Source organism: Adiantum capillus-veneris, chromosome 24, assembly GCF_014529385.1.
Source record: "Adiantum capillus-veneris isolate H3 chromosome 24, ASM1452938v2, whole genome shotgun sequence".
Taxonomy (NCBI): domain Eukaryota; kingdom Viridiplantae; phylum Streptophyta; class Polypodiopsida; order Polypodiales; family Pteridaceae; genus Adiantum; species Adiantum capillus-veneris.
Window position 1 is genome coordinate 92,209,164 of NC_140954.1, and position 14,258 is coordinate 92,223,421.

General features: G+C 39.8%; 1 protein-coding gene across 1 annotated transcript; it reads right to left on the bottom strand.

The window, feature by feature from the left end:
* Positions 1-4,163: 4,163 nt before the first annotated feature.
* On the bottom strand, positions 4,164-4,908 carry LOC147426767 (protein BOLA2-like). Its single transcript, XM_086498663.1, has 3 exons — positions 4,779-4,908; positions 4,611-4,633; positions 4,164-4,522 (listed from the first exon to the last, which is right to left on the bottom strand). The coding sequence occupies exons 1-3, from the start codon at positions 4,884-4,886 to the stop codon at positions 4,330-4,332; spliced, it is 324 nt and encodes a 107-aa protein (XP_086354789.1). The 5' UTR covers positions 4,887-4,908; the 3' UTR covers positions 4,164-4,329.
* Positions 4,909-14,258: the final 9,350 nt, after the last annotated feature.

Genomic DNA, 14,258 nt, shown 5'->3' on the forward strand with positions numbered 1-14,258 from the left:
GCATTGGCTTTGAGAAAAGATGCAGCCCTCCTAATCTTGGAGTGCTCTGGGTAGTGCCCTCCACAAAAGGCTATGTCAAACTACTGGATGAAGGCCAAAGCCCTCGGAGCATCTCGAAATCCAGAAAAAGATTCAAATTTTGTCGACTGTCCACCTTATTTAAATTCTTTTGCTTTCTTGCTCGTCTTCAAGGAAATCATATTGGTTGGCTCCGTAGAAGTGCTTCTTTTTTGCATAAAACATATGGTCATCGGAGTCAGAACTGTAAAGGATGACTCATCCATAGAGCTATCAGAAACTGGGCGAAATCTGAATTTCTTTGCCTTTTTCTTGCCCTTTCCGAAGATTTGCTTTTTGCTTTGCTTTTTGCCTTTTCTGTCCTTCTCGCTCGAGTCGAAAGAGGTAGAAGAACTGTCAGAAGAAGAGGAAGAAGAAGAACTGGTAGTTCTTCAAAGCGTACACGCTTCTTCTGCTTCCTTGCGGATGCAAAAGAAGATTGACGGCCCAAATAACCAAGGTAGTCAGTCCCCTTCTTGCACTTTTTCACTTGCTTTTTGGATTGATTTTGGGTGTCCAAAAGCTGACAGATCTGAGTCTGAACCACCTCCTGAAGTTCTTGTTTTGTAAAAATCCTCGGAGAAGGAGGTTTCTTGAGTGCCAGTTTGATTGGTGATTCGGTGGCTTTCTGCCACTGGGTGTGCACTTCAACGATGGATTGTTGAGACAAAAATTTTACAAATTGAGGGTCTTTTGCAATTTAATCATCTGCTTTGTGCACTCGTCAACCTGCTGTCGACGTTCCATCTCTTGAAGTTCGTACTGAGTAGGCCGATGTGACCCGTACTCTTTCTCTGTTAAGTCGTTTGAATCCTCTGTATGATCTCCTCCCGCATCAGCAGATGCAGAAGAAGTCGACTGATTCTTTTCGGAATCCATAATTGTCGCAAAATGTGGGATCGGGTTTCCCGATAGAAGAGAAATCGGCCATGTTCTGATACCACTGTAACAAACTTGGGCACCCCAAGTCAAGATTCTGCCGCGACACAGCAGAGATTAACTGACATAACAAAAAAGAGACGACACGGCCCGACGTTCTGTGCCAAGAGGTATTGGCCACAAAGATTGGTGCCCCTTTCGGTATTTCTTTTTATATTAATCTGAGTGCAAAGTACAACTGAGCCCGCGCGTGCTCACTCTCAATATTTGCGTCCAGATGCCATGTGAAGTGAGCCCCTAGGGTCCTTATAAACAATTTACAAGGGATGCTAAAAGCAGAGCCCCAAAAGCATCTTCAAAATCAAAAGCAATTGTCCCAAAAGCTATCAGCGCTAAAAACAGGATTCCGTGCAGTTGTCTGTACAATCAACGTAAAACACGGAGGTCCGTACAGCCAACGTAATTCGCGGAAGTCCGTACAACAGCCACGTTAGTAGCCGCTTCGCTTTGTTTTAATTTCCCTAGCGTCACTTTGGGCACCTCATCAATAATCCATAAAGTTGGGACAACTTTATTAAGGTGTGTATGTGTCCGGGCACTACCACATCATCAGTTTGTGACACATTGTTGTCAACCACTAAAGAAAACTCTTGGAATAGTTTCCTACAACATTAAAACTCTCTTCTTCTTGGGTGTGTGTGTGGGTGTGAGTGTGTGTGCTAATAAAAAGAGGAAAATGATACATGGTGTGGTAGATTGGTTATTACATTTCCCACTTGAATAACAAGTCTTGAGTTCAACTCTCCTCGTCAGCTAGATCTTTAAGGCCTCTTGGGATAGTTTCCTACGACGTTAAAACTCTCTTCTTCTCGGGTGTGTGTGGGGGTGTGAGTGTGTGTGCTAATAAAAAGAGGAAAATGGTATAACCTTTCTATCACCCAACTGTGGTAGATTGGTTATGCCATTTCCCTCTCGAATAACAGGTCTTGAGTTCAACTCTCCTCTTCGGTTAGATCTTTAAGGTCTCTCACTCACTCTCTCTCTCTCTCTCTCTCTCTCTCTCTCTCTCTCTCTCTCTCTCTCTCTCTCTCTCTCTCTCTCTCTCTCTCTCTCTCTCTCTCTCTCTCTCTCAATTTGCCAGTTGCGTCATATCAAGCCAGAGACAGAGTTACATCACATATGTTATTGTCTGGTATACTATGAAATACGAGGGCGCTTTCATTGTCTATTCAGAGAAGGCTTTTGACCGCTAGCTAGAGTCATGAGATATCAAGATCAGAGATGCCTCGGGTTGTTTTTGCTAGAGCTACGCAAACACACGAAGAGTCTCCTGAGGAGAGTGGGAGACATTCACAGAAGAGATCGCTCGCTTCTTTAGAGCAAGGACACGGCAGTTAGATGAGCGAGCTTCACAGCAGACTTCAGAGCCCACCTATACCAGAGGTATATTAGTTGGTAAAGCCATTGAGCTCGGGAGAGCTAGACGCCCACGTCTACGAGGGCAACCACGACATTGACGGAGGCTCCATCAAGAGGATCAGGACTATTCAGTGCGACATGGGAGACGTCCAATACGACTATTTACAGAGGCCGACATTGACATTGCTCTTCAACGACCGATGCAATACTTTCTCGGACAACACCCGATGCCAAGCATCCTCAGACATTAATGATGATGATTTTAGTTTTTCACTTCACTTCATTTTTATTTTGTATCCAGACATTGTATTAGATCCACCAAGATTGTATCCGTTTGGTCTCATAGGTCATTTTGGCCTTTTGAAGACGTTAATATAAAATTTCATTTCATCATCTCTCTCTCTCTCTCTCTCTCTCTCTCTCTCTCTCTCTCTCTCTCTCTCTCTCTCTCTCTCTCTCTCTCTCTCAAAGTGATGACGTGGCTACCAACAACAGAAACCCTAATTTCTACCAAAAACCCTAAAATTCCTGCAAACCCTAATTTCTGCCAAAAAACCTAATTTTTGGAAACCCTTATCCTCACTATTGGCTGAAACCCTAAAATGATTGGAAACCCTAAAAGCAAGCAGCCATGCCACGGCACTGCAATGTACGGATATGTTCGGAAATCACGGAGGTTAAAAAATATATCCTTTTTTTTTAGCGACGCAAATCTCAGCTTTTGGGCTACGCTTTGCTTTATTTTGCTCTCATTGAGAGAGAGGGAGAAACTACTTTTGAACTGAAAGCTTTTGGGGCTCTGCTTTTGGACATCCCTTGTAATCTTTATATACACGGTTTAGGGCTCACTCTGCAAAGCATCTAGACGCAGAGTCTGAGAGTGAAACCCTAAACGCTCTTTGTACTTTGACATTGATTTAATACATAAAGAAATACCGAAAGGGGCGCCAGTCTTTGGGGCCAATATCTCTAGGCACGAAACTCCGACGGGCCAGTGCAAATCTATTGTGATCTGTGAATTGTTTTGAAGTGGTTATTTGGTGTTGTCGCGATTGATTCTTGACTTGGAGTGTCCAAGTCCGTTTCTCTCTCTCTCTCTCTCTCTCTCTCTCTCTCTCTCTCTCTCTCTCTCTCTCTCTCTCTCTCTCTCTCTCATACTTCCACCTCAATATGCTCTTTCACACATATGTGAAGCCTACATCCCCTTGTTGATGCTGCTTTCTACTCAAAGAGGAGCTCACACGTGACACATTGTATATGAAATAAATAACGTAAATGGGGGATACCCAAGAATGGCTTCTGATAATCCACACGTTACTTTTCACTGTGTTTCGAGCAAAATGCCAAGCATGTTAGACCCCAAAACCCTTCTCTTCTTCCTCAGAACATTTGCAGCTGTTTTGACTGTCAAAGGAACCTTAGAAGCAGCAAACATTTGCACCCTTCAAACCACATCTTTGGGGTCTCAGCCAAGCATACTCTTGACAAATTTCAAAAATGACAACTATGAGGTATATCGACGTCAAACCTATGCATGAGGCTGAATAATTAATGAAGAAACATGTCAAACAATAGAGTATCTCACTCTTGCAAACAGGAATCTGTCAAATTGTTGACACGACAATTAAACATCCCCTTAAACAAGCTGTGGGCCTTCAAAAACAAGAAAAGATTTTGATGCTTCGCATAAGGCCATTAAATAGGCTAAGATAGGAAAACATTAAAAAAGGATTTGAACACAACCTCTCTTCTCCTCTAAGTCCTGTTTTAGCAGGCCAAAAAGAGAAGAGACTAACTGCACTCAGGTAAAACTCACAAGAAATATAGCTGATGGTACATTGTCTGTAACAATCTGGCATACATATAACATGTTTCTCTTTGAACAAAAGAAAAAGAGGAATATTAAAGCTATAACGAAATCAGATGTGCTGAGTAGGTAATGCTCCACCTACATTGTTTATATAATCACATCAGTTACTGAGTGCTTGCCGTCTTTGATGCAGATTCTTCTCGCCATTGCTGTGGCGTTAAGGCTTTCTTAAGTGAAAGGGCGTGTATCTGCTTCATCTCCTGCACAAGAGCTGCATTTACAAGCCGATGGCGCTCAAGAAGCCGTTTTCCCTCAAAGGCAGACGATACAACCTCCACTAGAAAGCTTGCACCGCATCTACTCATAGAGAAGTTTAAAAAGCAGTCAGATTTTGAAAACACGAATACACACAATACATGCAACATACAAATAGGTAGAGACATACCCGCCAGATGTGTCAACAACATTCTGAACTCCGGAAAACCCATCGTCCAGAAAATGCAAGTAAAGGATCAGCCCAAGTACACAGCATGTTCGTGAGTGAGTGTTTGTGTGTGTGTGTGTGTGTGTGTGTGTGTGTGGAGAGAGAGAGAGAGAGGGGAGAGAGGTTAACCAGATACGCAGGCTTGAGCTTGTCGTTGAGCGCAGCCACCACTGCCTCTCTAGAAACACCCATTGCTTCTTCCTTCGCCACTGTCAAACTTTCGAAGCATGTCTCCATTTTATACTCAAAAAAATGAGGGAAAAGAGAAACTTCCAAGTCAATTCTACCTTTTCTTTCTAGGAATTGCCACGTGGTAAATACGATTTCTCCATTGGCAAATTTTACCCTCTATTCAAGAACAAAAATTGTAGGGCTTGATATTTGATATTTGCTAATCTTTCATCACTATCTAGTGAGACCTCTCTTTCTCGAGACACGTTAGCAGCACGCATTGAATTTGGAATAAATGTTTTTTTCCAAGTTCTCACATCAGTGTAAGGCTCACCTTAGTGGAAATTATAGGAGCAAAATCTAAAGTGAACATATTATTCCAAAACGGTGCGTGTTCTTTAAGGCATCCTTCGTGTTTCCTTGTTCTTTTCGGTAGGATTCATCAGTATAACAAGAGTTTAATGTGTGCCTTGAAGTGTTTGCAAATATTTTTTTACATTAGAAAGCTTATTGCAAATAGAGGGTGGACTACAAGGATCAACTCCATTTTTTTGTAATATTATAAATAAAACAATATTTTTTATAAAACCAATAAAGAGTTCAAGATTCATGAAAATGCAAATTGTGGGTTGATTCACCAAACACTATTATTAATATGTAATCTAGTGGGATTTATCCTCTAAATCGTAATCTATGTATCATAAAGGTTGCAAACTTTTTTTAAATACATGGGCTCTTTTTGAAGCCAATGCAGCATTCAAAATCTTTTGCTCACTTTTATGACACAAAAAGGTGGCCTACTTTGGCTTATTAAGAAATGCTTTATGGTGTTTGAATCATCTGGTACATTCTCACACTTTTTTAAGATGTTTACCCTTCCCTCTAGGATGACTCCATCATGTTGCCATTCCCTACTTTTCTTGGGTATAGCTCGCTTGGATAGTTCCTCTTATACTAGCTTAGAATTGTGCTACAAGGAGCTTTATTACAAGTTGATAGAACAATGTTGTCATACATGCTTTTTGGATACCCAAACAAAAGAGGAAGGGTCTATCATTGCCTTGCATATCATGTTCTTATAAGGGCATCTTTTACCATTAAAGCTTTGACACCATCCAACCATAATTATAGATGGACGATCTGCAATTTATTTGATAGGAGAATGACTTTATAAAAGCTTGCTATATCGTGTGTCTAAAGCCTTTTCTTTAAACTCCTTCTTATGGAATGTAATGTCTCTTCTCTTCTCAATCTATAAAATCCAAAGTACGACAGTCCAATCTCCTCCTAATATACCTTTGTCATATGACACCATAAGAGATTTGAAATGTCTCTATTCTATTGAGAACAACATACCCTATAACACATTTAGCTCTACCATAATTCAGCAAATTGCTAAAAAAGAGACTCAATTGTTACCATTTTCAATTTTGACGAATTGCAATGTGGTTGTTTGAATATCAACTTTATCAATATCAATAAATCTATATAAAAAGACAATTTACATTCTACAGATAAAGTGCGATATTGTTGTTTATGTATCAAATTTATCAATATATCATAAAAGTAAAAACAATCAAGATTCTATGAGATGGTAATGTCATTTGACATTCAATTATTCTACATAAACATCCTTGCCCTTTTTCAATTGAGGTAGTTTTATTTGTGCCTCTGCAAAAGAAAAAATGAGAAAAAATCGTGGATGATAACACTTCAAAGATGGGTGGCATGTTTTTGCAAAATTACTTGTTTACCATTATTGTCATGGTGTATAAAGGAAGAAGAGAAAAGTGCAAAAATAATTCATGTGTTATAAAACATGTTTTGTTTTTTCTTTGCTACTATGGGTGCATGTGTATGGATGTGTGTGTGTGTGTGTGTGTGTGTGTGTGTGTGTGTGTGTGTGTGTATAGGTGTCTAAATCTTAACTAATAAGACATAATTGAATTTTTACATTCAAAAGACAGCTGGCCAAGGAACAATGGACAAATAAGTACAAAAATAACTCTGTATCAGAATTATTTAGGTACAGTGATTGTAGGAAAGAGATCCTCTTTCAATTAAACCAGTAGTAAAAGAACTTCTTTCAATTGTAGGAAAGAGATCCTCTTTCAATTATTTAGGTACAGTGATTGTAGGAAAGAGATCCTCTTTCAATTAGACCAGTAGTAAAAGAACTTCCCCGTTCTTCAATGAGTGCTTCATTAAGTAAGGTTGCTTGCCAAATAAAAGAAAACCCTCCAAGATAGGATAGAGTCCTTACTTGCATCCATCCAAACAAAACAACAATTCAGTTAGCCTTGGATGTGTTTTACAGGTATCAATGGACCCTATCAGTTGGTATCCATGTCCATCTTACTGATTTTATTTCCTTTAGACAAGCTAGGTTATTCATTAGAACTTGTATGATAGCAGTCTTTTACTTATTACATCAAAGGATGAGTGTTACCTTCTACCTTTTTTATTGAGCTATGAAGCCCACCAAGAATCCATATATCAATTTAATCATAGTGAGATCTATTTTTCCACCATAGCTTGGTAGCTATGCTTTGCAGTAGTAACCATATACTTATCTTCCTGAGAAACAAATTCAAGTTGTCATTGGTGTTCTTTTACACACCGAGAGGTCAAGAACAACTTAAACTGTTTACGATGCCCAATGGTAAAAAAGAGGTTAATGTATCATTTCCCTTTTTGCAACAAAAAATGTCACTATAACCAATCAACAGAGTAAAAAAACTCCATCTATACTAAGTAGACTCATGGATTACCAACCATAGCTTTTACCCAAAGCCGAAAGTATCAGCTGTATACTTACCTTCATAATGCCAAGTTATCACGGACTGCAGTATCTGGCCCGATTAGAGTATGATGCTTAAAGTTTCAACTGTCATGGTTACTTAAAAAACCACTCCATCCCCTTATTTGCTATGAAATCCCAATGGTGATAAGCCCAAGTGTGGCAACCAGTTTTATCAAAAAAACCAACAGTTTCCGATTCCTGCCAGTCAAGCTCCCTCTCCCCTTGAATATTGACTATCCAAGAGAAAGGTTATGACCAGGGCAATCCATAAGCTACCACATTAGTATCGACATTTTATTAGCTAGGTCAGATAACCTTTTATTGAAAAAAATAAACCTTACCTGCTAGCGCAGAGCCTGCTAGAAACTTTCAATCCTTGCCAGTGTTAGACAGAGGTCTTTAACTATATGCAAAGTAAGGTCAGGACCCAAGCCAACTATGCAATGGCTCAACACAGTTTTTTTGAAAACACACAGCCCTTATCGGCCAGTTCAGAGCAGCCCCTGTAGCGGCAAACTGCCAGGTGGTTATGAGTGAAATCAACAACCTTTAGCTGCAAGCACAGAGCCCATACCAACTTGCAAGAGGAACCTCAGTCCATGCCAGTGTTTTTAACAGAAACAGTTACCAACACGAGGTCTCAAGACCCCAGCCTGCCATGCACAGTAGTTTGTTTTAAAGAAGATCATTTTTTAAATAAATGTAACAAGCAACCCTTAGTGGTTTAAGTACGACCACCTACAAACAGACTTATGCTTAGCCCCAATATTACAACCGGTTATTTACAGGCGCCAATTTTACACCTAGTAGTGCTCAACCTACAGCGGCTGAAAATAGAGCCATAACAACCAGTAGCTATTAACCTGCCATGGCTTGAAAAAGAGCTATTACAACAACTAGTTTTAAACAATAATCCGCCCACGTTTTCTACAGCAACTCATCCTCCCCCCTTTTTTTATGCATAAGAGGTCTCAAGGTACAAGCTGAACATGTCCGACGCAGTATTTCAAGGTCACATAACAATATTTACACCAACCAGCTCTCACTCGGAGCCAACCATGCATAACTGAAAAAAGCTAAAGCAGGTAAAACAAGGCACCTGAGATGTTTGAGCAGGAAGCTCCATCGCTTCAACAAGTTCAGACAGTAACGATATAGAGCAGAGAGAGACAAAAAAACCTAATCCAAGGCTAAGTGAGGGCCAAGGTGTGCCCTCACCTCTGTTTAAATACGTAGGTGTGCACGTTTCCAGAGGGGTGGGGATGAATGCGCCTGGCCGTCCCTTACTGTGCAAATCCCACGTTCGGCCCGCGATTGCCATTACTTGGGAAGTCCATACTCAAAGAGTGGAAGAGAGTAGACAGGGGCGCCTATCCCTTATAATCATACCAAATTTTTCACGCTTCGATTATGCAAGGGCCTAGCCCCATTACAAGGAAAGTATGGCAGAGCAAAAAGAGCTCTATAGTCCCAATAGGGGGTGAAAAAACCGAAGTGGGGAGAGATATTTGAATTAAAGCAAACATAGACCAGTACTTTACTCTGTGTGTGTGTGTGTGTGTGTGTACCCGCCCTAACCCAGGCACCACACATAATGGGTCATTAGTAGGCCCATTGTGTATGGGCCTACTACCTTATAAGAGATATGAGATTCTTTTTCTGAAACAATAGTCCAGGCCAGTTATGCCTAATTAGAGCTTGTATAATAGTGTTTCGGATTTGATTCTGATTAAATCCGTTATAGCAGTATTTTTTAATTAGTACGGATATCTCTTCCCAAGCCAAGGAAGGTGTAGATGAAGAGTAGTAGATTAAGTAAAGAAGACCAATATAGGAGCAAATAGAAGCTTTGTATGGCCTATTGCTATTTCTTTTGATGAAATCCATGTGGGGTAGCTTAAGAAGATCCTTTCTCCATATAAACCTAAGGTCATATCCACTTGTAGATGGGGAGTAAAGGGATATTGAAAGATTAAGGAATTGGACAGATTTGCAAAAATCCCCAAACAATGACGAGTTATCTGGGAGGGAAGTTGGCTCAATTTTTAGGTAGTGGGGGTAAATTAGGCTAATCTCATTAGAGAACTCCCTGTTGTTAATACTAAGTAAGTCATCCATGTATCTAAAAGTATGATTAAATAGTGGAAGCTTTTTGTGGTCAATCTTCATGTTTTTAAGACACCATCTGTATTCAAAGAAAGCAAGGTAGATATTGCACATAACTGGTGAGCAAGAGAAGCCGATAGGGATACCAAGGCATTGGTTAAAGCAGCAGCCGCCTGAAACAATGGTACAATTATTCAACAACCAAAAAATATAGGAGCAAAGTTTAGCTTCATTGAAGTGTAGAGGGTTCAAGGAGCGAGATGCTTAAATCCATCTGGGCTTCTTGGATAGGGAAATGAAATGATATTTTCTCTTTTTAGCATTGGTAAAGGCTAAATTAATAACCTTGGCTAAAACAGCCTTAAGGTCGAGATCCTCATTAAGTGGAATGTTTTCGTAGCATTGTGTAATATCAGCTGTAAAGATGTGGAAGATATATTGAGGCATGTTAAGTGTGACTTCTGTAGCGTTTTTCGTTAACCAGAAGGGATTATATTGGATTTTTAGGAAATCCTCGTAGATTCTTTGCTTATCTGCACAAATGAGCTCAAATTTTGTTAGGATAAGGTCAAGGCAAAGAGTAATATCTTTGGTGATATAAGAGAAGATACAGTTGGAGGCATCAGATATCCATCTGAACTTATGCTTGTGGAATTTATATGTAGGAAATAGTACTGGTAATTTAGTGTTACTTACCGAGTACCCAAGCGGTCCTAAGCGTTTAGAAATTTTGTTAGAGATGTTTTGAGGTGTATTGTCAGCATGACAGAATTCTTTACCCGATACACGATCCCGAGCGGCTTTCCAGGCCAGGTATTTGCACATAATAGTGGGGTAGTTGGAGCTTTGTCAAGCCCGACCACAAACCATTTATCCGAGATTAGTTGAAAATCAAGAGCTAGTTGTGATGTAAGCCAAGAGTTATCAGACGAGAGCCACTTCCTAGGCAGTTGAGAAATTTTATGAAGGAAGCATTCCTTCACTAATTCCTTTAAGTCCAGTAAGACTGTCATCTCCAGTCGGAGAACACTGACAAGGTCAGTGAGGCAGCTAAGTAAAGCTGATAGGGCAAGGTAAGGGTTTTTTGAAAATTTAGGTATATATGATTGAGGCCTTTGGCCAATAGCTTGCGAATTGTGGTGTTATCAATAATACTGAGATCCTGTGTGCAGACATGGTTACCATTACCTTCAAAATTCCTGCAGAATGTGGCAAACTGTATGCATGTACAATAAGGGATTGCTTCTTGCCGAAGAAAATCATTATTTAATACTAATCCTTTTATTGGATGATGATATTTCCATCCTATGAGAATATTGTCAAGCAGTTTATGATTCCCAAAAAGTAAGTCAAAGCACTCACAAAAAAGAACTTTAGGTTGAATCCAGTCAAGAAGTACATTGTGAAAGAGACAATGTATGTAGATAGCACCACATTTCGGATCTTCTCTGCAAGAGAATTCTTTTTCCACTTGGGTTTGTTGAGACTTGCAATATATTACTGGGTTAGATTTCAGGGAAGTTTCTGATTGTAGGAAACCTGCCTCTCCCTCTTGTAAACCTACGAGTTTTTCCTCAATTAGACGAGGAGCTTGGTGTTCAAAAAGAGGTGAAAGAGTTGGGAGTAGCCAGAGACTTAGCTCTTTTTAGAGCAGGAGAATCATCATCTTCAATACAAGGTTTAAGAAGACTAGTAATGAGCTTGACCCCTTTAAAGTTAGCATAAGTGGTGAGGTATAGACCGGGTTCGTCTGCTTTAAGCTCTTTTAGAATATCATGCATGAGACTACGCAATATATTAAAGGCAATTTGTGCAATCACTATCTTCTTAGCTTGTCCACCTAGCCAGGAGCAAATGAGGGACAGATGAAAGTCGACTGGTTTCTCTGGGAATAGTAGATCCAGATGGTTGAGGATGTACCATATTGTATGATCAAACCACATGATGCTTGAATCACAAGAAGCTTTGGGATCAAGAAATTTACAAGCACATTTCACGTATGGGCAAAAGATATTCCAGATGGACTCAGTGTAGAAATCCGGGTTACTTTTAGCAAATTCCATGTTCCCCTTAGTGCGTATATATAATCCTGCAGTTGAAGGGCATTTGGAGTGGTCGATGAGATGAAGGTTGAAAGGTGCTTTAATCAGTTGCCCTTTGTCTAGGAATTGTCCACCTTTAAGAATCTTGAGTTTGCAGTCTTCCACTGTTGAGGCAGGAAGGTTAGCAAGGTACACCCAGGTTTCACTAAGAATAGGAGCCAGGAAGGCTTTGTTTGGCAGAAGCCACAGTTGATGGTCAACTCCGAGGGACTCAATTTCGATTTGTCTTACTGGTAAGACAGGAAAAACTTTAGAGATTTTTGGTACCATCTCAAAGAGGTTAACATCATTGAGGGAGCACAGATGATTTTGAAATTCTTTTACTGCTTCCAGTGCTGCACTGTCTCTACAGAAGATGCCCCCAGTTTAAGGGATGGAGGGGGTATTTGGTGTGCAGACAAACGAGGGGTTCAGCCCACATAATTTTCTAAGGAAGTTGGACAGCTCAGCGCCAGAGGAGGAGAACAGGGCAAGCTCTTGGTGATGTTGTGAAGCTAGGACAGTCAGTTGGGTAATGTATTGGGACAACAAGTTAACTCCTTCTAAAGAATCTTTGTCCAATGTAGCCATAATTTTAACCCAGTCATTAAATGACAACATATGCAAGACAGATAGTTTTTTATCAGAGGCAAGTGCCGAATCATAAATAACCTGTGAAGCATCCAAGCTGTTAATACATCTTAGGACAAGAGAGGAGGCCACAGAGAGGGGCTCCGAGGTTAGTTCCAATCCTTGAGAGAGAGCAAGAGTCTACAAAAACAGTGAGGTTAGGTTTACATTTTCTTGCCAAAGTATGTAATACATAATTTGGCCTTCCTAGCAAGGAAAGGTCTAGTTCTAGTAGCCAAGGCATTCTTTGGTTTATGGCTTTAAGGTAAAGCTTAATCTGATTGAGAATCTTTGCATGATTCTCAGGGTTGTGATTAGTACTCATGCGAGCTGTCATTCTATAGCGTGAGCAATCCTGAAAAAGAGGTGACATAAAATTAGCAAAGTGTCTAAATTGTAATGTATACTTGGTCCTGCAAACCTTCAACCGGCAAAGGCATAGACTATGGTAGCCGTGAGCAGGGAACCGGAAACAGAGTCTAAAAGGGGCCACCTAACACGAGTCTACCAATAAAGGATTTACAGACTGTGGGTCCAAATTAGAGCTCCATTCCTCATACAATTTCCTAGGCCAGCATCCCGGTTTTCCTTAGAAAGGAAAAACCTTATGTATAGGATGTGTGTGTAGCTGTTTAAATCTTAACTAATAAGACATAATTAGTTTAAACCTTATGTATAGGATGTGTGTGTAGCTGTTTAAATCTTAACTAATAAGACATAATTGAATTTTTACATTCAAAAGACAGCTGGCCAAGGAACAATGGACAGATAAGTACAAAAATAACTCAGTATCAGAATTATTTAGGTACAATGATTGTAGAAAAGAGATCCTCTTTTACTTAGACCAATAGTAAAAGAAATTCCCCGTTCTTCAGTGAGTGCTTCATTAAGTAAGGTTGCTTGCCAAAGAAAAGAAAACCCTCCAAGATAGGATAGAGTCCTTACCTATATCCATCCAAACAAGACAACAATTCAATTAGCCTTGGATGTGTTTTATAGGTATCAATGGACACTATCAGTTGTTATCCATGTCCATCTTACTGATTTTATTTATTTTAGACAAGCTAGGTTATTCATTAGAACTTGTATGATAGCAGTGTTTTACTTATTACATCAAAAGATGAGTGTTACCTTCTACCTTTTCTATTGAGCTGTGAAGCCCACCAAGAATCCATATATCAATTTAATCATAGTGAGATCTATTTTTTACACCATAGCTTGGTAGCTATGCTTAGCAGTAGTAACCATATACTTACCTTCCTGAGAAACAATTTCAAGGTGTCATTGGTGTTCTTTTACACACTGAGAGGTCAAGAACAACTTAAACTGTTTATGATGCCCAATGGTAAAAAAGAGGTTAATGTATCATCTCGCTTTTTGCAACTAAAAATGCTAGTATAACCAATCAACAGAGTAAAAAAACTCCATCTATACTAAGTAGACTCATGGATTACCAACCATAGCTTTTACCAAAAGCCGAAAGTATCAGCTGTATACTTACCTTCAGAATGCCAAGTTATCACGGACTGTAGTATCCGGCCCAATTAGAGTATGATGCTTACAGTTTCAACTGTCATGGTTACTTAAAAAACCACTCCATCCCCTTATTTGCTATGAAATCCCAATGGTGATAAGCCCAAGTGTGGCAACCAGTTTTATCAAAAAAACCAACAGTTTCCGAATCCTGCCAGTCAAGCTCCCTCCCCCTTTGAATATTGACTATCCAAGAGAAAGGTTACGACCAGGGCAATCCATAAGCTACCACATTAGTATCGACATTTTATTAGCTAGGTCAAATAACCTTTTATTGAAAAAAAT

Bases quoted from the DNA above. Each gene is read 5' to 3' on its own strand.
- LOC147426767 (XM_086498663.1), bottom strand. From the start codon at position 4,886: ATGGAGACATGCTTCGAAAGTTTGACAGTGGCGAAGGAAGAAGCAATG. The intron at 4,634-4,778 runs GTTAACCTCTCT...TCCGGAGTTCAG, and splicing joins AGCTCAAGCCTGCGTATCTG to AATGTTGTTGACACATCTGG. The intron at 4,523-4,610 runs GTATGTCTCTAC...CTCTATGAGTAG, and splicing joins GTTGTTGACACATCTGGCGG to ATGCGGTGCAAGCTTTCTAG.